The 25529-nt window shown below is 37.9% G+C and overlaps 1 protein-coding gene and 1 long non-coding RNA gene across 3 annotated transcripts in view; one reads left to right on the forward strand and one right to left on the reverse strand.

Annotated features, from left to right (window-relative positions):
* Positions 1 to 25529, forward strand: part of SGK1 (serum/glucocorticoid regulated kinase 1) — a 110913-nt gene that overhangs the window by 76314 nt on the left and 9070 nt on the right. Inside the window, exon 3 of the mRNA XM_068550934.1 lies at positions 3946 to 4021. Coding sequence (XP_068407035.1) covers positions 3946 to 4021 — 76 coding nt within the window. The remainder of the gene's footprint in view (positions 1 to 3945; positions 4022 to 25529) is intronic.
* LOC137769205 (uncharacterized) lies at positions 594 to 25313 on the reverse strand. Of its 2 annotated transcripts, none has more exons than XR_011074929.1 (4): positions 25045 to 25313; positions 19986 to 20085; positions 19088 to 19236; positions 594 to 699 (listed from the first exon to the last, which is right to left on the reverse strand). It is a non-coding gene; the product is annotated as an uncharacterized lncRNA (long non-coding RNA). The 2 variants fall into 2 exon arrangements; XR_011074928.1 differs by lacking the exon at positions 594 to 699 and adding an exon at positions 16459 to 17470.

Raw genomic sequence — 25529 nt, forward strand, 5'->3', positions numbered from 1 at the left:
CAGAGCACGGGCTCTAGGCGTGCAGGCTTCAGTAGTTGTGGCACACAGGCTCAGTAGTTGTGGCACACGGGCTTAGTTGCTCTGCAGCACGTGGGATCTTCCCAGACCAGGGCTCGAACCCGTAGTCCCCTGCGTTGGCAGGTGGATTCTTAACCACTGCGCCACCAGGGAAGTCCCTGGAGGTACTTAGTATCAGGCTGCATTATGGCTTTGTGGATGTCTATGTGCTGTTCCCAAATCACAATATAAAGTCCAAATGATCAATTTTCCTTTGTGTCCTTATAAAAACCAGGGTAGCATCTTAAACAAATGCTTAATAAATACATTTTGGATGTAATAAACCCATTCAAGAGAAAAAAATCAAGGAAGCCTTTTCTTCCTCCCAGATACACAGAACTGAATTCAAAATTAATGTTTGCAGGATGGTTTTACATCCCGTGATAGTGTCCAAGGGATATTTCTAAAGCCTTACTAGAGCAATTTGAGAAGCAAAATTTCATTTCTCTAAAGTGTTCTTGCTTACTTTTGAACATCATGGAATCTGAGATGGGAAAGAAGGAAAAAACCAAAGAGCTCACTGTGGATTTCGTGAAGGGTCTTGTGAAGGGTCTTGTGAAGCCACTTGTGAAGGGTCTTGTGACGACTCAGCAGGACTGACATCTGATATAGACTTTTCTTACTTCTGTGAAGTACCTGAAACTGTGGGAGTGAGTTTTAGGGCATTGCTTACAAACAGTTGCAGTATATATAATTATGAATGAATTTGCATAAATTTGTGCTAAAAATATATCCATGAGCTCTATAGATAACTTGCCATGGGTACTTTGGTGCTTGGGAATCATGAAAAAAACAGCATGATAATAATACTTCCATGATAATAACACAATGAGCAAGAAGTCATTCTTGATGACTCTGAATTTAACAGGAACAACTTCAACAATGTAGAAGATTTTTCCAACAAATAGTGATAAAGAATTATTCATAAGTAAGTGAGATTTGGAGGAATGATGTTTATTTGACACAAATGCCACAAAAACACAAGATAATTAGAGCTGAATGCAGGAAGAATGCTCATACATGGCAAATTTCCCAAATGGGTCCATAGTTATAAAATCAACTAGGACTTTCCAAATAAAAAAGTGTGGATAAATAACAATGAATTTTTTACTTTCACTCTGTTAGATTTATAGGTTCTTAGAAACATTTTAATTACTCACATCTGGAAATAATGTTTGTAGTCCTTCCCTAGTTGTTCCTCAAAACCGATTCCTTATTTCAGGGGCTATTATCTGGCCCTGACCTGGAAGCTCCTAGGTGATTAGCTCACAGGTCAGAGAGGATGTCTTCTGGGGTACAGTGATCTCAATAAAGAGACTTAAAACCATTTCATGAGGAACAGTGGAAGGGAAGAGGGCCAGCTAACCTGGGAATGGAAGACTGAGGTGAGACATAACAGCTACTTTCTAATATTCTAGGTATTATTTTATTAAAGAGAAAGTAGATCTCTTCTATGTAACTCAGGAGCGAGCTAGAACCAGTGAGGAAAATTTCAAGGATCCAAACTTCTGTTCAACTTGCAAAGAATTTTCTAACAAAGGGAGTAATACTTAGTGGAAGAGGTAATTCCTTTGAAGGAATTTAGACTGGGCCTGCTTAGTGAAATTTGAGGGGTGTTTTTGCTTTGCCACTCAAAATGGTATTCACGGAATGGGGCTGGTCTACACCTTCTTTTTTTTTTTTTTCTCCTGGAGATTTATATTTTAATGATATTTTTTTATCACAGTTTGACTCCTAAAATGATGGTTCCTATCAATTAAAACAAACTACATTACCAGGAAATCCATTAATAAAATGTAGACCACTTACATATTTATGTGTGAAATATTTCATGTGTGTATCTGATATACTAACAGACATAGGATGATGATCTATTCTTAGATGTTCTTGTTGGGGGAGGGGAGGTAAGAACACAATATGAAATCTAACTTCTTAACAAATGTTTGTGTGCAATACAGTAATGTTAACTATAGGCACATGTTGCTAGGCAGATCTCTAGAACTCAATCTTCTTACATGACTGCAACTCTGTATTCAATGTATGGCAACTCCCCATTTCCCTTTCCCCCAGCTCCTGCCAACCACCACTCTGCTTTCTGCTTTTACATGTTTCACTAATTTAGATGCCTCTTATAAGTAGTAGTATGCAGTATTTGTTCTTCTGTGTCTGGCTTATTTCACTTAGCATAATGTCTTCAAGCTTCATTTGTGTGGTTGCATATGACAGGATTTCCTTCTAAGTCAGAATAATATTTCATTGTATGTTTATACTACATTTTCTTTATCCATTCATCTGTCCATAAGCATTTAGGTTGTTTCTACCTCTTGGCTATTGTGAATCATGCTGCAATGAACATAGGGGTGCAAAGAACCCTTTGAGATCTTGATTTCTACACGTTCCTTGGTATTAGTTCAGGACAAGAGAAAGAGCTTGTGCCAGATTGTAAATGGACACACTGCTTCCTTCATCAGTAGAGATTTGTTATGGAAAGAAAATGTCAACAGAACTAAACAATGTACTTAGTGACATTCTTGCTGCAATGGAAGGAAGACTTTGAGTATTTTGAGTACTTTGACTATTGCTGCAATGGAAGGAATTTATCCATTAAATAGTAAAATACTAGAGAATTTTCACAGTAATCAAATTATCACACTACAAAATACATATAAATGGAACATCCATTTGAACACTAAGATTTATATTTCCCCAATTGAATATATGTTTGAAAGTCACACATCACAATTATAGAAAATTGCAAAAAAAAAAAAGGATCATTACCGTTCCCTGGTACTTATTGAAGGATTCTATTAGTTGGATGTGATGTGCACCAGGCAGAGTCTTTAGGTTGAATAAGTAATACATATTGCATATATGCATGTGCTACTATTTAAAAATAAAGATTCTGTTATAATTATAAAATAAGAATTCATATTAAAGTGCAACTGAATTATGTGTTTTCCCAAGCATATATACTAAAAGTACCATCTCGGCTACGTAGAAGTCCAAAATGCTTTTTATTTTATTATTTTTATTTTTTTGCCCACGCCACACAGCGTGATGGATCTTAGTTACCTGACTTAGTTCCCTGACCAGAGATGGAACCCATGCCACCTGCAGTGGAAGTGCAGATTCCTAACCACTGGACCACCAGGGAATTCCCCAATATGCTTTTTTTTTTTAATTTAAATTTATTTATTTATTTATTTATGGCTGTGTTGGGTCTTCGTTTCTGTGCGAGGGCTTTCTCTAGTTGTGGCAAGCGGGGGCCACTCTTCATCGCGGTGCGCGGGCCTTTCACTATTGCGGCCTCTCTTGTTGTGGAGCACAGGCTCCAGACGTGCAGGCTCAGTAATTGTGGCTCACGGGCCCAGTTGCTCCGCGGCATGTGGGATCCTCCCAGACCAGGGCTCGAACCCATGTCCCCTGCCTTGGCAGGCAGATTCTCAACCACTGCACCACCAGGGAAGCCCCCCCAAAATGCTTTTTATGTGATGGATATTCTTACATGAAAACGCTTGCTAATCATGCAGGGCCTCTGCATCCAGCTGTGTAGTTTGTGTTATGCAAAAGGCACAGAATGAGGGAGCAAGTAAGAGGCTGAACTCCAGCCCCCATGAGCCCTGGCAGTGAAACCACATCAGGCGTAGGGTCACCATCCATCCCAGTTTGCCCAGGACTGAAGGGTTTCCCAGGATATGGGGCTTTCAGTGACAGAACCAGCATAGTCCTGGACAAAGCAGGCATGGTTGATCACCCTAATCAGGTCACAGATGCACTTTATGTTCTAGTTTCAGCCTTGGAATCTTTTCTGTAGAACTGTAGGCCTGAAACAACTGAAACAGTGAAGCCATCTTTTCACATCATTTCTTTTCTCCTTTTGTTTTCAAGGTGAAAGAGCCATGTAATCATGCCAACATCCTGTCCAAGCCTGACCCAAGAACCTTCTGGACTAATGATGACTCAGGTATTATTGGAAAAATACATTCTGGCCCTGTGATATATAGAAAGCATGCGGCGGTAAAGCCCCACACAAAGGCAAGGTTTAGGGGAAATTTTTGGTTTTGCTTGTTTGTTTCTTTACACGTAGTCCAACACTTGAATGCACTTCACAGTCACTTTTTTATAAGTCCCTTTATTTTATCTTCTTTTTCAATTTCTAAAGCATGTATACCATTAAGTACAGCTTGACAAATTGTGAAGTATATTCAAGTGTTGGGGGAACAAAGCAATGAGTCTATTTCCTGGAGTGGAGGACAGAGAAATAAGATAAGGTGGGCAAATATACTGATCCAAGTGTCTCTTCCAAGGGAAGGAAGGGATTAAATACCCTAAGGTGAGTCATATTCCAAATACTCAGTGGAGGGCAAGTATGACTTGCACTATCAATCCCGAAGTAGAAATCTAATCAGAATCAGAGGAGTGCTACTTTCTGAGATCGGAGAATATGCTTCATGTGTGTAATTAAAAATTACACTCGGACCAAGGGTAGGTATGTTTTTATAGGAAACTGAAGACATAACATCTTTTCATTCTTTTTCACAAACACATTGAACCATGAGGCCTAATGACACCAAGTAAAGACACTAGAACTGAGAAGAGAAGGTTCAGTAAAAGAAACAAAATAATTAAGAGGGTGATTCTAGAGCTTTCACCTTCTCTAATTAAATAGGGTCTAATTAAGTGGAGAATTGTGGTGATACCTAATATTTGTATTAGGCCTCACGGTTTGTATATTTGTACAGATCTCAGTGTGTTCACAAAAACCTAATTTAGTGTTTGGGCCAACCCTATGAAATAGAGGGGCACACGTGAGAGATGAGATCAGATGCTGGAAGAGGGTAGCTGACATCCAAAGCTCATGAGCAGAGAACGTCAGGACTGGGAGGGGGATGGAGAACCTGTGTGCTCAGTTCTGTATCGCTCTTCCTAGGAAGAAGCAGCTCTCCTCTGAGAAGCAGCAGGAGCTAAATTGGTGCTTTAATCTTTTCTTTATAAAAGAGAGTCAGAGACTATGCCTATTAGCAGAGGCAGGAGGGGTTGGAGAGAGAAAAGCACTCTGCTGCCTTTTTTTCAAAGACCAGGCTTACCGTAAACTTATTATCAATTTCATCTGTCAAAAAAATTGTTCTGTCTTGTTTTATCTCTTTTGAAGAAAGATGAAGAAACATGAAAGTGAATTGGCCTATTTATGCCATCATTGTGGTCCATTAGTAGCACAGCCACAAAATAAACAAGCTGTCCGCCGGCTAATACTACTATTAAGATCTACAGCACGTATGCTGTGAAGGAGCCATGTAGAACAAAACATAACAATTAAAAAATGAGTTTTTTTTAGTTTTTTAAGGAACTTCCATACTGTTCTCCATAGTGGCTGTATCAATTTACATTCCCACCAACAGTGCAAGAGAGTTCCCTTTTCTCCATACCTTCTCCAGCATTTATTGCTTGTAAATTTTTTGTTGATGGCCATTCTGACCGGTGTGAGGTGATACCTCAATGTAGCTTTGATTTGTATTTCTAGGGAGACGCAAGAGGGAGGAGATATGGGGATGTATGTATATGTATAGCTGATTCACTCTGTTATACAGCAGAAACTAACACACCATTGTAAAGTGATTATACTCCAATAAAGATGTTTAAAAATAAATAAATAAATAAATGATTCTTAAAGTTATGCAAAGAGAATGGAATTAGAAGGGAATCTGTACAGGCCAGATCCAGAAAATGCTGCTTAGGTACTTTTTGGAGCTGGAGAAATTATGTTACAAGAAAAACTACTGCAGAACGTGTATAGAAATAGTAAAAGGAATGCTCTGGCTCTACTCATCTTACAAACTTTTTAAAAATTTTTATTGTATCTTCAATGGGGTTACAAAGATAGTATCCCTTCTGTAGTAGCAGCTCACTTAATAAAGATCCTCTCCAATAATCAATTCCTAGACTAAGGTCTATGTTTAGTGCTTTGGTGGGGAGAGGTAGTTGTTCAGTCAATGACTGAGACATGGGTATTAAAATCTCCACCTATGGTGGTAGAATTATCTTTTGCTTTTTAAAATTCAGTAAATTTTTACTTTATATATTTTGAAGCTCTCATATTAAGCACATACACTCTTATAATTGTTGTAAGTTCTTGATGAATTGTGTTCCTCTTTATCTCTGGTAAAAGTCTTCATTTGAAGTCTTTTTTTTTTTTCTTTCTGATATTAATATAACTTAGCCAGCCTTCTGACACCTACTCTTCACGTGATATATCTTTTCTATCCATTTACTTTCAACCTATCTGTGTCTTATACTTAAAGTGCTTGTCATATAGACCTCATATAGTTAGGTTTTCCTTTTAAAGACTATCTGACAATCTCTGCTTTTGCTTGGAATGTCTAGACAAAATACACTTAATGTAATTGTTAGATATAACTATACCATCTTGGTATTTGTTTTCCTCGTGACCCTTCTCTTCGTTTGCTGTTCTTCCTTTTATGACTTCTCTAGAATTATTTGAGTATGTTTTAGAATTCAATATTAATTTATCTATTGGCTTAGTGGTGGCTCTAAGGATTACAATTAATAACTAAGTTTTCACAGACCATTATAGAAAACTTCAAACAGTATAGGTCTACTTATCCCACTACTCCTCCCATGCTTTACATTATGGTTGTAATATATATCACTTCTACATATGAGATTAAACCAATGGTATAATGTATTTAAAGGAAAACCGTCCTTTGTACTTTCTGAGATGTTTACCATTTCTGATGTTCTTCATTTCTTCTTGAAGATCCAATTTTCCCCAGAAATCATTTCCTTTTAGCCTGGAAAAACTTCTTTTAGTGTTTCTTATAATGCAGTGATTCTCTGGCACTGAGAATTTCTCAGCTTTCTTTTATCTTTATGATATGGCTTTATACATGAAAATATTTTTATTTAATTCTTGAAGGATATTTTTTTCTAGATATAAAATTCTAAGTTGATGATTTTTTTTTTCTTTTATTGCTTTAGAGATGCTGGTCAATGGTCTTCTTGTCTCTATAGTTTCCGATGAGAAGTCAGTGATGATTTAAACTATTGTTACCCTGAATGTAATGTGCTGTCTTTCATTGGTTGCTTTAATTTTTTTTTTTAATCTTTGGTTTTTATCAGTTTGACTATGATGTATCTAGAATAGAATCAATGTTCTTTAAGATGTAGAACTCTGCGGTTCAGGAAGTTAAACACTCTTCTAGTCTATTAGTAGTTTTCTTAGAATTTGAATCTGAGGGATGCAATTGTTTCTGCTGTAGTTTCTACACTGCAGCGTGCCCTTTCTTCATCAGGACATCAGCACCCCAACTAAAACTTCTCCTAGATGCCTTCAATTCTGTTAAGTGTAAACACAAGCTAAAGCAACTCCACAGCCTTCTGCAACATGTAAATTTATAAGCCTGCAAATGGATTGTTTACGAATACAATATTCTAGTCATAGTATGAATTTTATTAGGGTAACTTTTCCCAGTTCCTGAAATAATTGTGTTAAAATGGTTCCATCATTTCCTCCAGCAAATATATTTCAGTGAATGGATTATTTCCATTCAAAGCCAGCCATCATCAGAGAGTATTGTACTTATTTAATCTAATGTATAGTCTCGATACACAGTTTAAGTAGAGTTCAATATTGGAGGTAACAAGTCAAGATTGCTTGATAGAAATAGAAGTTAAATTTAAAAATCTTTTGTTTTGAAGTAGGGAATTACTGAGGGTTAGCTCACCCTGAAATTCCACCCTGGTGGGATTGCCTAGATTTTCATACCCATTATCTTTTTTGCGTGACTACCAGAGGATGGGGCTGGCGTGCTCAGTTGTCATATGCAGATATGGTAGTTGGAGAAACAAAAGTAATTTTTATTTTTTTTACCATCTTTATTGGAGTATAATTGCTTTACAATGGTGTGTTAGTTTCTGCTTTATAACAAAGTGAATCAGTTATACATATACATATGTTCCCATATCTCTTCCCTCTTGCGTCTCCCTCCCAAAAGTAATTTTTTAAAAGCTTTTTTTAAAAACATAATATGAAAGTAGCATATGTTCATCATAGGAAAGAAATGGAAAATTAACCAGCCATAATCCTCCCACCCACACTTTTTTTCATTGGACTTGACTCTCTTGTGCATTCCCAGCATTTGTTCTGACAATAAGCAAACAGGCTGCACAAGTTTAGGTTCTTTCCTATTATCTTTGTTTTTAGGCCTTAAAACCTGATTTGTTTGTTTTGGCACATCTTTGTTTTTCAATTGCTGGTCCTTCAGTAGCCTGTAACATCCTCTTAAATGAGAATTTCAAGGTAAGATGAGTTTCCTCACACTTTCAGAATGTGTGTTTTTCCAAGTACTATTATTGGCAACACAGATAATGGTCTTTACTTAGAGGAAGTCAGATAATGAAGCAGTTAAACAATAAGGTTTCTTTTGCAAGGGCCATGATTTTAACTGGGCACCTGTTTTGCTAGGTAGGAAAATGTAGCTCCTTGATGTTCTCCCTGGGCTCTCACTTAAACTCACCTTTTAACAAAATGCAATTCTACCCTTGGGATGTTCAAAATGTCTAGATTTCTTTCAAGCAAAAATTAAGGAGGAAGATTCATTATTGTGCAAATTTTTTCCAGAAGGAAAACTAAATTTTCCCTTATATTTTCAGGATTATCATTATTTCTTTATATTTTTTAATGATTCATCACATTTTAAAATTCAGCCCAAATTTCTGGGGATGTAGAAATCAATATAAAGAGGTATATTCATATTTATGTGGGAGCAGTAATTTTTGTACCAAATGTAGAAATGAAAAGATGCATAGTTTGAAAACATATGGACTACAGAAATATTTCAGTGTTTCAGAGAATACATAAAATTAGATCATTGCGTTAATATAAGGAGAGGGAGGACTTCATTCCATAGATCTTTCAAAGTGGAGAAAATATAACTTCTAGATCTTTTTCTTAAAAAGCAAAACACTCTCATATTTAATATCCAGAAAACTGTTGCTTCATTCCTCAAGATATGGAATTATCTAACCCCCTCACCCTGCAAAAAAAAAAAAAATGTGAGAAAAGTTAAAACATAATCTGCTTACACAGAAGCTTGCCATCTGATACTTGTTGGCCAGTGTAGACTTTGCCTCTTGTTATTAGAGATAAACCATTTGGTAAAAATCTGTGGATACAAGAAGATCTCTTAAGTAGACTGACCTCATTACTCAGGTCTTAACTAAAAAAGGTAGCTATCTCAGTAATGAAAGCCACCTTACCCACAGTGAGAAACTCCAAATATCACATAATGCCACCCATGGGAGCAGAGATGGAGGTAGGCTTTGGAAAGAACAGGGGCACAATCATAAGAATTCTGCGCTCCTGGATGTTTCTGACTTCCCCTACTTCTGCCGTTCAAATCTTTCAGAATCAAACTTGGTATTTACTCCCTCCATCTTAGATCAGGAAGCCACAATCATCTTCAGTTTTCTGAACCGCATCTCTTTCAGCCAACTGGACTCACATCAGTGCTGACCAGCAGACCATCTGGCCATGCTTCCCAGTGAGCCACGCATGGAGCTGCTGGAAACTGCTCAACACTTTACTTTCTGCAGTGATTAGTGCTATGAGCTCTTGAGTAAGGCCGCCTGCCTGAGTTTGCCACCAAGTTCAATGCTTATTACCTGTGTGACTTTGCAGGAATGATTTCACCTTTCTGTGCTTCCATTTCTTTCACATGCAAAAATGGAATATTATAATAGATCATAGTTTTGTGAGGGCTAATTCAGGTAAAGGTACTTAGAACTCTGTCTAGCATATAGTTAGTGGTCAATTTATGACAGCTCTTTTTACTTGGAGAAAGAATTATGTCATTTATACAAACCTGAACCCTCATCCCCCTGCCATATATAAGGTCTACAATCTATGGGTTGAAAGAAGAATACATTTTATTTTGTCATTACTCTTACTATTTCATACTTTTCTGAACCCATAACTTGTTTTGTTTTTTTCTTCTCTCTGAACCAAGAAGCTCATCATTCACTGTCTTCTGTTATCTGGGTCCCCATACACAGCACTGATAAGCTTCCTGAAAATAAACATATGGCTGGACATAAAACCCTCAAACTGGAAAGAACCTTAGACATTGCCTATTCATTTAGATAAAATATTGCATTCTTAAGCAATGGTCTGTAAAGCAGAAACGCACTTAGTTTTGCATGACTTTAACCATTTACAATGGCTTAGAGGGTTCCCAGTTCAAGGACAGGTTGTTTATTCCAGTGAGTAGCAAAATGTCATTTCAAAACTTTTCTGTTTAAAGTTACTTAGAGTCACGCGCATCTAGCATTTAAGTTTGATAGCAAAACATTATCAGATCCGATCCTCATGATGGTCCTGCTGCCTAGTGTGTGAATGTGTAAATATGTGACTATAGACTCATCCAACTCAGCACAGAGAAGCCCCCTCCCTCTCCCTCGCATTGTGTCAATTAAGTTCTACAGTTGGAGCAAAGTCTGTTTCTCCCTTTGTTAAACTCACAACTTTCTCTTCCTCTTGATTATGACCAAAATTACTCGTTATTTCTGCTGTTTGACTCAAAGCTAAACTAGCAGTTTTTTCACAATTTTATTTTTCTGATTCCCCAGCATTCTTTTTTTTTGGCCTCGCTGATTGGCATTCGGGATCTTATTTCCCTGACCAGGACTCGAACCCGTGTCCCCGGCACTGGCAGGCGAATTCTTAACCACTGCATCACCAGGGAAGCCCCATAAGTTTGTTTTTTATGTCTGTGGGTCTATTTCTAGAAGTTCATTTGTATCATTTGAAAAAAGGGTTTTAGATCTTTGCCTTAATATCAGAAATATTTTATCTGGTCAAATATAAACGTAGTTTACAAAATTTGAAGAAAAATTATTTACAACTTTAAAATTGTATGTAATAAGGAGAATGGGCCAATGACATGAAAACAGGCTTTGCCTGGGATGAAATGGCCCACAGAGAGGGGTGGGTGCAGGATGGAGAGTGAGGGATTAGGAAGGGAGGGGTGGGATGGATGGGCTGGAGCCTAGTGAGAGGGAGGTTTGTGTGAATCCAGGATGCCCAGAGTTGAGAATAGAATTAAAATTTAGGCAGCAGTGAATCACCAGGAGATGAATAGATGAGGTGCGTTTTAGAAACCTTTCCCGATCACACGGTGTACCATCCTCTGGGTTTCCCATGCATGTTTTAGCTGTAGGAAGATTCCCTTGAACCTGGAGATTTGGGACCCATGGAATGGATACCACGCAGTATTACTTTAAAGGGTCTGCATTTGCTCACCCAACCTCACCCAACCTCTCAGCCCCAAGAGTGTCCACCCTTATGTCTCAATCAGCTGTGGGTCTAGATATGGTCAATCCAGGTTGCATCACAGCCCCTGAACGAATTTTGTAAGAATTTCTCTCTCTTTCACTGTCTTTGTTTTTTTGTGTTTTTTTTGTAATTTATTTTTATAATGGGGTTTAGCTGATTTTCAATGCTGTGTTTATGCCGCTTTACACCCACTTGATTCACTTACAGAGAGATCTCAATAAATACTTTTTAAGATTAAAAAAAAAAAAAAAAATTAGGGCAGGGAGCCCCGAGCAAACTCATTGGTAAAGTGAGAGTTGATTGAGGTCAATTGATTCTAAGATTCTTTCTTACTCTGAAACTCCTTTATTCTATGAAGGTGTAAATTGACAACAAAAAGAAAATGCAAAAGGATTTAGAAAAAAAAAATGGTTTAGGGTGGGCTGGGGCCTTTGGAATAGACTTCAGTGAACAGTGTATCTCGGAGAACTCTGACCTTTTTTCCTCAGAAGCACGTGGCAATCAGCTCTTTCCACTGATTAAAATTTTGGCACTTACAGGAAAATTTTACATTAATAGTTCAGCTGCACTGTTCTTATAGGTATTAAATTACATAACACACTTGAGTTTTCAAATTGTTCACCCATACCTAATCTCATCTGATCTTTCCAATCAAGCCCTGAGGGATTAACTAAATGGGTGTTAACCCTGAGGACACTTAAAGGAAGTTAAGTGGTTTGCCCAGAGCTAAATATTTAGTCATAAATTCTAAAACACAGAGCTGAAAAGTCAAATCTCCTCGAAACTCTTCTGGTTCTCTTTCTTCCGCTTCAAAAAGGTAAGAGGGGAGCTTTGTAAGAAAGTAGCTTGAATGTGGACACAAGTGTTTGGGGAAATAGCAGTAAATCAAGGAGGAGATTCCAACTGACTTGTGATCTTGCCATTGGGTGAGGCAGTTGGGAAGAGGAGGAAATTAAGGTAGATACAAGGTTTGTTTTACAGAAATTAGATATAATGTATCTCTTTCTGCCCTGCACTCTGCTAGGTTCTACCGACAAGGAAGCAACAGTTTTCTCCCTGGAAAGCTTAGGTAGACAAACTGGACAGACACAGGTGAACTTTGAATAAAATAGTGTAAATACAAGTTAAAATCATGATCGATGCCTACAGATATGTGAAGGATTGGTTTTTAAAACAGATAGAGAGGCAGATTATTTTAATGGTTAAAAGCAAAGCTTTTGGTATCAGAAAAACCTACACTTGCATTCTGTTGGGTTTTTAAAATTTTTTTTTATTGAAGTATAGTTGATTTACGATATGTAACTTACAATATGTAAGTTTCAGGTATATAGCACAGCAATTCAGTTTTATATATATACATTATTTTTCAGATTCTTTTCCCTTATAGATTATGACATAATATTGAGTATAGTTCCCTCTGCTATACAGTAGGTCCTTGTGCATTCTGGTTTTGCCATTACTAGCTAAGTGGCATCACACAACCAATGTTTATCTCTTTAAGCCTCAGATCTTAAGAATGTATAAGGGTATTGTAACAGTTTTGCATAGAGTCATTATGAGGATTAATTGAGAAATTGCATGAAAAGCACTAAAACATAGTGTCTGCCACTTAGTATAATCATTCAGTGTTGGCTATTATAATAGATGCCCTAAACTGTGGAAGTTACACAGAGGAACATGTTCATTTCTGCTTATCGGTATGTCCTTAGCATCACTGAAGTGCCTGGCTTTAGAACATGCAGGAGAGCCATTCCTTATAAAACGTTCATGAGGATATTTGAACATAGTCTAAGAAAGAACTTTACTGATTGATGCTGGTTGACAATGGTAGAGATAGCCGTGGAAGAAGAGGTGAGTCCAGTGAAAAATTAAAGTGAAAGCTCAATAAATGTTTATCAGGAATACTGTAGGGACGTTCACAGTCCCTAAGATCCTTTTAACATCAATAGAATCTGTTCACAATGATATGAACAGCATGAAATGAGGCCGTCAGTGCTGTTCAAATAAAAACTCCAACTTTCATATATATACAATAGTTTCAAACTTTAAAACAAAGAGAAAAGGAGCTTTTAGTGTGCTGGCTGTGACCTCTCCTGTCCTTTGCACACATGACACAAGAATACAGTAGAACTAAAGTGAGTAGTGGTTGGGTTATTTTTGGAAATGGCAATGGGTCTACAATGGTCCAAACACATGCCCTCACCCAGTCTCGTTGTGAAATAAATGATCAGAAAGCAGGCTGTGAAAATCAGAAAGAATTGCTCTGTGAGGAAAAATAATTGGCTCTTATAGGAAAGACAATGTTAGATCCAGCAGCACCATGTTCTGACAAGACTACTTGTGTTAGAAACTTTTACTATTATTCCTGCAAGTACTTTAGCTATGGCTGGTGTATTTGTTCCTCTCTGACGTTTTTATATAAATGTACTTTCTAGTATTTTTCAAATATTAAAATTTTAATATTTTAATAATATTAATGTGGTATATAATGTGTATTATATATAATGTATATATATACACAATGTGTGTAATATTACGTCTAACCCTCTATACTGTTTTAAGAAAAGAGATGGAAAAGGAATAGCAGTCTTGTCTTGGGGGAATCTTACAAAGTCCCTGTCAACCTTACAGAAACTGATGATCTTAAATAATGACAGTCCTAAGAAAAGAATATGGAAAGTGGAAAGAGACAGAAAGAAGGATGCAGAGAAGAGTGGCAAGTGGGGCTTAGACAGAAACTATGTACATTGGGCTCCTTTCTGCTCTTTGGTTATTTGTTCCTATTATAAAAGGAAAAGTCAGAAGGCAGTGGGCCATCGGTGATGCTTACGAGAGCAGCTTGTAGATATAAAAGTACAGTATTTACAAGGTGGTAAAGAGAAAACAGAAAATGCTTTTGCTTTTTAAAAGTAAACTCAAGACTTGTTAAATAGAACTTGCCAAACTGGATTTATGTTGGTACATAAAAAGATATATAAACAACATGATTTGAAGAATGAATTTCAGATAGGTCTCTCATGATGATCTATGTTTGTATACTAAGGCTATAGATTCTTAAGCAATAGTTTGTGAATTGTGAAATAGAATCATTGTAGATAACTAACGATAGTAATACTCTTATTTCTTTGGAATATTCGTTTGCTCTAAATGAGGATAGACTACAAGGCAATTTGAAACATAGAGTTTTATAAACAAATAACATTATAGTAACTTCTCTAAGTGACCATATTTATATAGCATAGAAAGGGAGGTATTATTCATGATTCCTATCTTTTGCTCACATCTGTTTAGTTTCTTCTCTGTAATTTTCTTGTGGTCTTAAAAAAAGTTTATTTTTATTCTTTTAGCGGTCATTTATATTTTTTGTGAAATGGTGATTATGAAACAAAATAGAAAAATAAATAACAGAGGTAGTTAATATATCTGAAACTTCTGACCAAACCATCAGTTCGTGTGTGTGTGTGTGTGTGTGTGTGTGTGTGAGACAACTAATCTTGTTAAAAAGGATTCTATAATCCCAACTCAGAAACAAATAGTACTATGAAAAATGACTGATGGGATGACCATATGCTTTTAGAAAATTACGCTCTAATGGCTAATCATAGAAGTTCTGATCAAGGAAATAATAATAAAAACAAAAATAAATTTACTCCTATTAACTAGTCTAGAATAAACATCTCCCACTGAAATGTGTCATCTGAGCAAAAGATCGAAGCTTTTAATGTTCATCTTAGGGTTTTAAGCTGAGAAATAAAAATAAGTAGGAGAAATTACAGTGGGCCCAGCAAAGAGATCTATTCATCGAATACACCCAATATTTATGGAACATCGATTAGAGCAAGGCGTATGTTAGGAAGTGAGGAAAGACAATTGCACAAAATAATCCTGCTTTTCAATGTCTCAAGTTACTAGAAAAATATAAACATGTGCACAGATTCCTAAAATCCCTGCTCAGCTGAAGGTGTTGTTGCTAGAGGTGACGAGACCAGTGAGGTTATTGGCGGTCTTCACTGTTGGGAATGAGCTTTCAAACTTCAAGAAAAGCTGTGGGGAAGTGGGATTGCTGCCATAGCTCCTGCAATTCTAAGAATAGCCAATTACAGAGGCATAATGGACACCTCCCAAAGTAGCATATTAAGAAGTCAGGGCTTTTTTAGGCATCACAAGTCCTAAGGTGTCATATCCTGACATCTGGGGTATTTGGCTACTTCCTATTGTTGCCAAGTTGTGGTGCCACTGTGTGAAATATGAAATGTGCTTTAGGTGACCCTCTGAATTTCACACAAAAATTGTCTAGTGTCAAGACAATGCCTTCCGTACTTTTACACAATATTTTCAAATACATTAAGTGGATATCAGATAGTGTAGTTAGTGCTTCACAGTAATCTTTCTTTGAAGTTTTGCTTGGGAAACTGATGCAGTGCCTAACTTTCATGGGGTTACTAAGAATAGGTTGTAAATTATTAGCTAAAAAGAGAGTGAGAGGACTAGAAAATGACAGAACCCAAATATTAAAGCCAGCCAGGAATGTCTTAAAAATAATGAAACATTCCCAAATCTACCAAGCACTAAGAAAAAAGCAAATGAAGATGTAGAATCCTCAGGAAATAAAAATGCAAGTGCTTAGTATCAAGTCTGTGGGTTCTTGCATTTTCATATCTCTGTGTGAGATGAAGCTGTGTGTCATACCCTCATGTGATGGATGACACCACAGAGTTACTGATGTAATCACTGAGTTCTCTGATATGATCACAGAAGTGGACAGCTGCAATATGATACCCCCTTTCTGGGACATAGCTGGAGGCCAGCAGTGAAGGAAAATCCTCTCCGTGTGCAGAACTTAAGAGCAGTGCACCTGGTTGCTCATTTTGCTTGGAAGGAGGCATGGGATTATAATAATAATAATAATAATAATTATTATTATTATTATATATAATATATAATAATAAAATTAATATATAATAAAATAATATTATTTTATTTATTTATATAATAATATATATAATAAAATAAATTAAATTAATATATATAATAATAATTCATGGGCAAGAAGAACAGTAGGCATCCTGCAAGGACTTTGCACCCTCTTCTAGGGAAAGGATTAGTAGGTTTTTGGTTGTAAGCAGGATAGTTGTATCATTTTAGGTGGAAGTATGACCTTGTCATTGTCCTTTTATGGAGATTAAGTGAGATTTAAGGAGATGCATTTGGGTCCAAATTGACAAGGGCTGGTCTTGTGATAGTTAATTTTATGTATCAATTTGACTGGGCCATAGTTTCCAGATATGTGGTCAAACACTTCTAGGTGTTTCTGTGAGAGTGTTTCTTGTGTGAGATTAACATTTAAATCAGCGGGCTTTGAGTAAATCAGATTGTCATCCAGAATGCTGGTGGGTCTCATCCAATCAGCTGAAAGCCTTAATAGAACAAAAACTGACCTCCCCCCAAGCAAGAAGGAATTCTGCAGCCAGCAGAGAGCCTTTGGGCTTGAACTAGAGCCACTGCTATTGCCTGAGTCTTCAGCCTGCTGACCCACCCTGCAGATCTGCAGATTTTGGACTTGACAGCCTCCATAATCTTGTGAGCTAATTACTGAAAATCAATCTCTCTCTCTCCCTCTCTCTCTCTCTCTCTGCCCATATACTATTGGTTCTCTTTCTCTGGCGAACTAATACACGTGTACTTGCATATAATCACAGAGGTATGACATTGCAATTTACCCACCGACTTGGTACTAAGCCTTTGCACCACTTGCGCACGGCAAGTGGCTCTTGCCACTTCTGACAACCTAGTGGTCACTCTGCTATGGCTTTAAATCTCCTTTGTCCAGGGTGGCACTGCACACTACGGGCGCTTTTATCAAGACTTTATCATTGTGTAGAGAAGGATATTTTAAAAAGATATAGTGTAGAAGGGTTTTGGACTAAACGTTCATTCAGGTTTTCTGGCAATATGAAAGTTATGGAAAAACTTTATATATATGATTACAAGATAGAAAGAAAGGATTCTGTGAGGTGCCTGTGTTATCCTCCATGTTCTCAGGCTGGAAGTGAGGTTCTGGAGCTGTTGGAGAAAGTTGATTGAATGACAAAAGTCAAACGGGTTATGATGGCATTCTTTTCTATACACCAAATTCATGCGGTATCATTAATGAAGAGGGTTTTCCCTCCCTTTATTCCAACATATCTGCAGATACAGTGTGACATTTTGCTACCATCATCTACCGAGGGTACCTCTACTTTTAGAGATTATGCAGGGCAATCATAGGAGGCCAGGAAGAGACCCTGAGAGCACCACGCTGCCTCTCTGACTGGCCTATGCTTGTTATCTCTTTCTTTAAAGAACAGTTCTTAGTCAACTGCCAAGGCTCATGAATATGATCAGTACAGCCCCTAAAACACCTGGGGAGGTTCATAATGGGAACAGATCAGAAGGCTTTTAGATGAAAACAGAAGTAAAGTATCATGAAACCTAATGCGACTCTCATTTGTAAATTCTATCTTTATAGACAGCAAAGAATTTTGGAGCAAAGGAGAATTTGAGGGGCAATGTAAGGAAAGAAAAAGGAGGATACATTTTTCTGACTCGTTGCAAGATTCATCTGTGGTCCTTGGAACAAGAGGCTAAATTGACATTTTCCCAGCCTGGGCAGATGAAAACCTAGATGGCTACCCTCCCGATGGTTTGATTCTCTGAACTTGACAAATTATCCATTGAATGTTGTCTGTAGAAAAGGGCATCTACTTTAGTTCTCTTGAAAAATGGTTATTCAATATGCTTGTTTAATGATCCCATAGGGCCCAAAGCCTTGATTTCAAAATCTTCATGTACCTCATGTATAAAATCCAGTCCCTCAATTTTCTGAAGCAACTGAGTAGCATAATATAATATGTAATATAATAGTTAAGCCTGAGTGGGGGGTTGTTTGGTTTGATTTTGTCTTGCGTTTTACAGTGAGGTGTCAAGTGACTGCTGGGGAAACATATACCCTTGATTATTTGGTGAAGGGAAAAAAACCTAAATTTGGTTGAGAACAAATCTTATGCCCAACAATATATAAGGGGCATATTATTAAACCATTTCATTTATTAAGCATTTTCTATGGATCAGGTACTCTTTGGGGCACCAGGGATACTCTGGAGAATAAGATAGGTACTATCCCTGGCTCACAGAGACTACTTTTTAGTTGGGGGAGACAAACAACAAGCACTCAAAAAGTCAGCTAATAAAACTAATATGCAAATAACGGAAACAGAATAAGTGACACTGTGTAAGTGATGTTTGATTGGAGCCTGTTAGGCAGGAGAGAAACCTGAATTGTTTGTGTTATCTGGTCTTCAGGGAACTCAAGGTCCAGGGAGTCACCTGAGATTTAAAATAGTAGCACAAAGTCCCTGACAATGGAGGGAGGGGAGAGGCATGCAAAGGATTAGCTGAATGTAGAGCATTGTTATAGGAAGTCACATGAGGGGCTTCTGGGCCTTCAGAAGTTCCTTTTCAGATTTATCTTTTCCCAGATATCACAGAACTGTACAATCAATATTAGAGCTGCAAGAGAACTTCTAGCACATTCACTTGAGAAATGAATAATCTAAAGGGTTCAACATGCCCAAGTCTGTATTTTAATGGCATTAAGGCATAGCAGGGCCTTAGGAAAAGTAGAAATATCTGTAAGCTTACCTTTGCTTTTGGGAAAGCGCTGTTCAATTTAACAAAATAAATTCAGACTTTGCCCTCCCTGAGTTTAGCAACGCTGTCCATCTTGGGCATCCTTGTTAGACCCAGGACTTAGCACGGTGTCTGGCACAAAAAAGGTGCTCTGTGGAGGCCTGAAGGATTAAAAATAATAGGCCACCATCAGTTGGTGCTTGTACCTCTTTCTGTAACTGAAGGATAAGCTAAACGACCTAGAACAAGCATCTTCTGTGCTGCTGGCTTTCTCTGACCTGCTTTCAATGATTCTACCCTCTCAACAGGCCCATATTTACATTCTATTATTTCCCATTCACCTTGAGCAATTAAAAACTCCTCTGGTTTAGCTTTTGGCTTACTTTCTGCTTTTTCACCTTAAATTTAACTTTTACTTCAAACACTTGGTAAACAAGCACTTATTCTGTTATCATGGCATTTAGTTCTTTATTGCCTGTTCTGGACCATTGTCTGTGTGGAGACCAAGAGAGGAGGGGGGAGTTTGAAACACGAAGAGGATCACCTTTTCAGGCCTTTAAAGGAATTCCCATCCAACTAGTCTGACCTTGACCCAGCAGATTAAGTGGCCCACACTGTTTCTGCTCTTTAAACACAGCACATAACCGTTATTATTTTGATTTGTTGGAGCCCTTTGCATTACATGATGTGTTCTGTTTGTGGCTGTGATATGTGTGGAGTGGGTTAAGGAACATAGACACATTATATTTTCTTTTTTCTTTTTTTTTTTTTTAAGATATGTCATATTTTCTATGTGAGATTCCAACTTGAGTCAGCACTTTAAATTCTTAATTTCAATTACTTTTCGCAATTTACATTAAGTATTAGTATCCCCATTATACAGATTAAGAGATAAAGATTTAGAGAATACCTTGTCCAAGTTCTCACAGGTAATGAGCCTCAGTTGTAGCTGACTTAAGTGTACTGCAAAGATCTCTATCCTCAGCACATTACTGTCACTGCCGAGCTTGCTGTGGGAGGTGACATAAAAATTTTTTTAAAAGTTGCTTTACATAAAAATGATGCCATTCAACCTTTTGCCAGCCACCCGTCCCTCCTGGTTTTCCCACTACTAGTTACTATGACATTTATCTTATTTCGTTGCTGCAATTTGTAGGCAGGCTTTACAGGAAACAGTCCGTAAGGGTGGCCTGAGCTTCTGTTGCTTTTTGCTAAATTAATTACAGGGTTAGAAATGGAGTCGACTGGGGAGAGATTTATTTACCCTGAGTAAATGAAAGCTTTCGGGTTTCACTTTAGTCTGCCAAAAGATGTCCGCCGGAAATCCAGGCTCCTTATTTACTATCGGCACTTTGTAAATAAAGTTGGGGTGAAAGAGAGCCCTTTATATTGTTTTCATGTCTATTACAACTTTAATACGTGTGTCCCAAGAAGAATTCGGCCTGCAAAGAAATTCCAAGCCCTGTGCTGCCTGAATTCTGAGCTGGGCTGCGAGGCACATAGGGAAAGTAGGTGCGTATGAGGGTTCATCCTGGGCAGAGAAAAGGGAGTAAAGCCCAAAGCCCTCTGACCTGATCCTTGCGACAACACCTGACATTTTATCATTACAAATTAATTTTTTAAATCAACCAAGGCCTTTTAAAATGCAAATGCCTATCAATAAATGCCCAATAATAAAGCTATTAAAGCTATGTCAATAATATATAAGGCTCTCAGAAAGGAATGATAAAGTTAACCCTGTTCCCTCATCATCAGCCAATCAGAAAACTGTGCACGATCTCCTACCCTGCGACACGTGCCTCCCACCTGGCTTTTAAAAATGCTTTGCTGAAACCCTTCGAGGAGTTCGAGGCTTTTCAGGGCATGAGCTACCTCGTCTCCTTGCATGACCTTGCAATAAACCTTTCTCTGCTCCAAAAAAACCCGAAGTAATAATAATAATAAAATATAAAGCTTTCAGTAAGGCCATAGTCCTCTTGAATTTAGAAAGTCACAGATAATATTGAATTTTGATTTCAAAAATTGTCCAATTTATTCTTGAATTATTTTTCATAATCATACAGAAAATACCTTGGATGTCATTTTCCAGGTCAATCCTGAGAGCCAAATATAAAGCTGTCAGATATGTGCTATTCCTTACCCTTCATACTGTATTCTAATTGACAGTCATTTTTTATTTTTATTTCTTGTTCATTGGATTATGCTACATCAGACATTGACAGCATTATAAAGATGGGGATAAGGTGAGTTTTCAACCCAACATAGACCCGTTGGTTTGTTCTAGATTCCCATTCCTCCCATGTCAAGAGCTGCCTCTGGCCTCCCTTCTTTAATTTATTTCCTGATTAAAATTAAAAATTTACTACAAAACCATGTCCGCATCCTACCACCAACTGCCCTGTGGCCTGACTTTCCAGAAGGGATGGGCATAGAACATGGTGTTATCACCTCTGACAGATTGCTAATCCCTATGCTGGATTAAAACTATGCTTGTCCAAACTTTTATCCATCTTCCAACTACATAAATTTCCCCATTCCAACTTCCAACATTTCCTTATGTGTTTGTGTGTGTAAACTTGTTCATTTTCAATGAGGTAGGGGTAGTGTAAAAAAAAAAAAAATGCAAATATCCTTTGAAGGAATCATAGCTGAGTGATCAATCACATTTGGTTTGAATTAACTTTTCAAAACACATTGGAATGTTTTCCTTCTTAAAAGGGATTTTCCTTGGTGGTTTTTAGATCTCTTCACAATAGGGCTCAGTCTACCTTTGTAGGTAATTCCCCACCTGCCTCTCACCAGGTGAGATCATGTTTACCACTGTATCTCCTGCATCTAGTGCAATGTCTGATGCATAGTTCTAGACGAATCTGTGGATGAATGAATGAATGAGTTCCACCGTGCCTAGAGCTGTATCAGACACAGAGGTGCCTATGCAGGCTAATAATCAGCAGTCCTTCAAACGGGTATGTTTTCTAAGACATTATTAATTCCATATTTATTGGGGTGGTGGGCAGTGAGAGGAAGAGAGGAGAGGCAGATTTGTGTCAGCTAAGATTTTTTTTAAAAATATTTATTTATTTATTTGTGTCGGGTCTTAGTTGTGGCATGCGGGATCTTTAGTTGTGGCATGCTAACTTCTTAATTGAGGCACGTGGGATCTAGTTCCCTGACCAGGGATCAAACCCAGGCCCCCTGCATTGGGATCACAGAGTCTTAGCCACTGGACCACCAGGGAAGTCCCTAAGATCTTTTTTATTTCACTTGAAAGTGCTGTTATCCACTTCAGCAGTAGCAGCAAGAGAGCCATGTACATTTGCTTGTGTGTAAGGTCTGAGTAAGGACCATATATCCAAATTATTCCAGAGATACTACATAGCACCTTAAAATTTGGTGCTCATACTATTTCCTCTGCCTAGAATGACTTTCCCTCTTTTGTACCTAGCTGGTCTTTCCAGGATCAGGCCAAATATCTTTTGTGTGTGGAGACTTTCCTCAACAATTCCAAGTCTGGGGACTTCCCTGGTGGTCCAGTGGATAAGACTATGCACTCCCAACACAGGGGGCCCAGGTTCGATCCCTGGTCATGGAACTAGATCCCACACGCATGCCACAACTAAGGAGACCGCCGGTCGCAACTAAGACCCAGGGCAACCAAATAAAAAAATAAATATTAAAAAAAAAAAAATTCCAAGTCTGCTGCCTCTCCCCAGTAGAAAATTCCCCTCTCTGTTGTTCTATGGCAGATTGCTCAGACCTTTGTTTTAACACTCATCGTGTTGTACCATAATTCACGTGTGTGTTTCCCTACTTAGAATGAGTGCTTCTGTGAAGTCAGATAACCGGATTACTCATACTTGTGTCCTTTGATCTTAATATTTGTACTTACTTGATAAATACTTGTTAAATACTTGCACGAATGAATAAATGGAAGGGAGGGGAGGGAGTGGGGCAGGAAGGAAGGAGGGAAGGAATGAAGGTTTTATCAGTTCAACATCTCCTGCGATGATTAGCTAACAGCAGGGCTTTGGGGCAGTTAGCATTAGTGGGAAGGAGGATGGGAGGCAATATTTCAGAGTTAGGGGACCAGAGAGTATGCCACTGCCATGGGTGGGAAGTGGGAGAGGCATAGGAGTCAACTTCAGTGACAAAGAAAGGTTACTTGAAGGAGATAAATCTGGTCCTAAAAGTAAGTTGTGTTACCTCACAATTTTGCCTATCATCTGCCCAACTCAGAAGAAAAATAACAATAATTGCTTAATCCTTAATAATGAAAAAATGCTGTTAGAGAAAACAACATAAGGTCTGCCGAGTAGACAGCTACATGTAGATTATTTAACAAAACCCTATTCCAAGATTCTTACAGTGTATAGTCTTGCTTATTCAACACCACTGCCTTGGGAAAAAAATAAGCCCTGTGTAAATAAAGCATGTAGTTTTGTGGGTTTTAATAACTCAACACTATTATTCTAGATAATGTGTTCTCTTAGTTATCTGCTGTATCACATTCCTAACTCCTTTATGCATGTCAATTTTGACAATTATGAATAGGGAAGGTAATAGTCACTATAGAACCTGTGTTCTATAAATAGACATTTAACCACCATTGCTAGTTACTGATCTATAACAGCTATCCTGAATTAGCTCATTTATCATCATCATTTTCTATTTGATGAATACTGTAAAAAAAAAACATGCACTTGGTGACAACCTTCAACAAAAACTGATCCATTTTGTTGCCCTCTAGAGTAATAATTATGTTTTCTGGCATTTCTATGTACTTTCTTTGGAGGTGCTCCAGGGAAAAGATTTTCTGTGCATTAACCAATAAAACAATAAGTATGGCAACCTAAACGGTGCAGCACAGGATTGTTATAGAATTTATGACAGTTTGAGCAATGCAAAATAATCATATTGCCCTGTTATCAATGGAAGACATTTTATCTAAGGAATGAAGACTAACACAGCTGACACATTAAAAAAGTAGCCCAAGAGGGGAACTTAATTATTTTGCATGTTTGTCAATCGCAGATGTATTAAAATGGGGGAAAAAATACCATGATTTTTTTTTAAATCCCTAAGATTTATATGCTTTCATATTTAGGCTTCTGAAAAGAAGATAAATCATTTTAGAAATCGATGTTAATATTCTGAAACTTGCTTGTCAAACCCTGATCTCATTTTATATTGACATGAAAACATTTTAACAGTAAAAAAAAAAGTTAAGTCCTTATATTTTTCAAAATATTTTCTCTAATATGTTGAGAAGTACCAGGAATTTGTTTTCTGCGCCTTTAAAATTAAACGGAAAGAATCATATCTTAGTAAAGCTTTCAGGTGGTAGTATTTATAGTTCATCATTAAGGAAACATTTTATTTAATCACTAAGTAGAAAAGCTAAAATAATTTTCGTATTAAAATACACATACATTGGAAACTGTTTTGTTTCAGTGCAAACATTACATCTTGGTGAATAATTCCCATTTGAGAGTTTGATTGCGTTTTCCCAGTATGAGGAATAAATGAGACGATTGGCTTGGGGGAGTGGGGAACTAATTAGCGTATCTCATATCAAGCCGTCTATCTATTTTCTTTGCCCGCACAAGGTATTGTAGAGGAATTATCTGGAACTGATTAAACCCCAGGAGAGAAGTGGGGGAAAAATCATACATTCGGGAGTAGTTCTCCCGGAGAACGCGAGCGCCCTCTAGCTCGTATTTACAAGCAGATACTGGTGACGTAACTCGGGCCACTTGGCCACCAGGGTGTAGGAGGGAAGGGGCCGGATTTCTCCCGGTAGGAGCACTCTCTGAACCAAAGAAAGAGGCTGGCGACAGGAAGGAAGAACAGATCAAGCGTTTGAATAGCAGCCACAGGACAACCTAAAGCCTGTGAAGAGTTAGGCGCGCGTCACACACAGTTCCCCCGCGTACCTCCCCCCACCCCATACACCCGCCGCCGTGTGTCACCTTCCTGTTCGGAAGTCTTAGTAGGTTGCTGGGACAGAACAGGGGTCTCCTGCTCCACCCATCAGGTATCCGGTTGGAAGAAAAGCCAGTCTCAACAACTTGATTCTCTCCGTTAAATGATAAGTTTAGCAGACCATCCGTCTCCAACGGCTGCACATTGGTGTAGGGGGAGGAGGGAGCACAGCAGACGATACTTTTCTGTCCCAACCACAAATCATATGGTTGTGCCTCTTCTCTGTTCCACTTAGAGCCCTCTAACTTAAATTCCACGTTCCTCCTGGAATGCGAGCAGAGCCTCTTTGAGAAAATGAACTCTGTGCATGTGTTTTGAATTTTTTCTGGACTGATTTGTGATGATAATCAGTCAAGTTACATTTCTTGTGTGTCTTGCTGGGGGTGTAATAAACCCAGGGCACTGATGACTGTAATTTTCTAGATGATGTTGCAACGAAGGGAATAAATGGCCCAGTGTTGAACTTTGCAGC

Source organism: Eschrichtius robustus, chromosome 9, assembly GCF_028021215.1.
Source record: "Eschrichtius robustus isolate mEscRob2 chromosome 9, mEscRob2.pri, whole genome shotgun sequence".
In the NCBI taxonomy this organism is placed as follows: Eukaryota; Metazoa; Chordata; class Mammalia; order Artiodactyla; family Eschrichtiidae; genus Eschrichtius; species Eschrichtius robustus.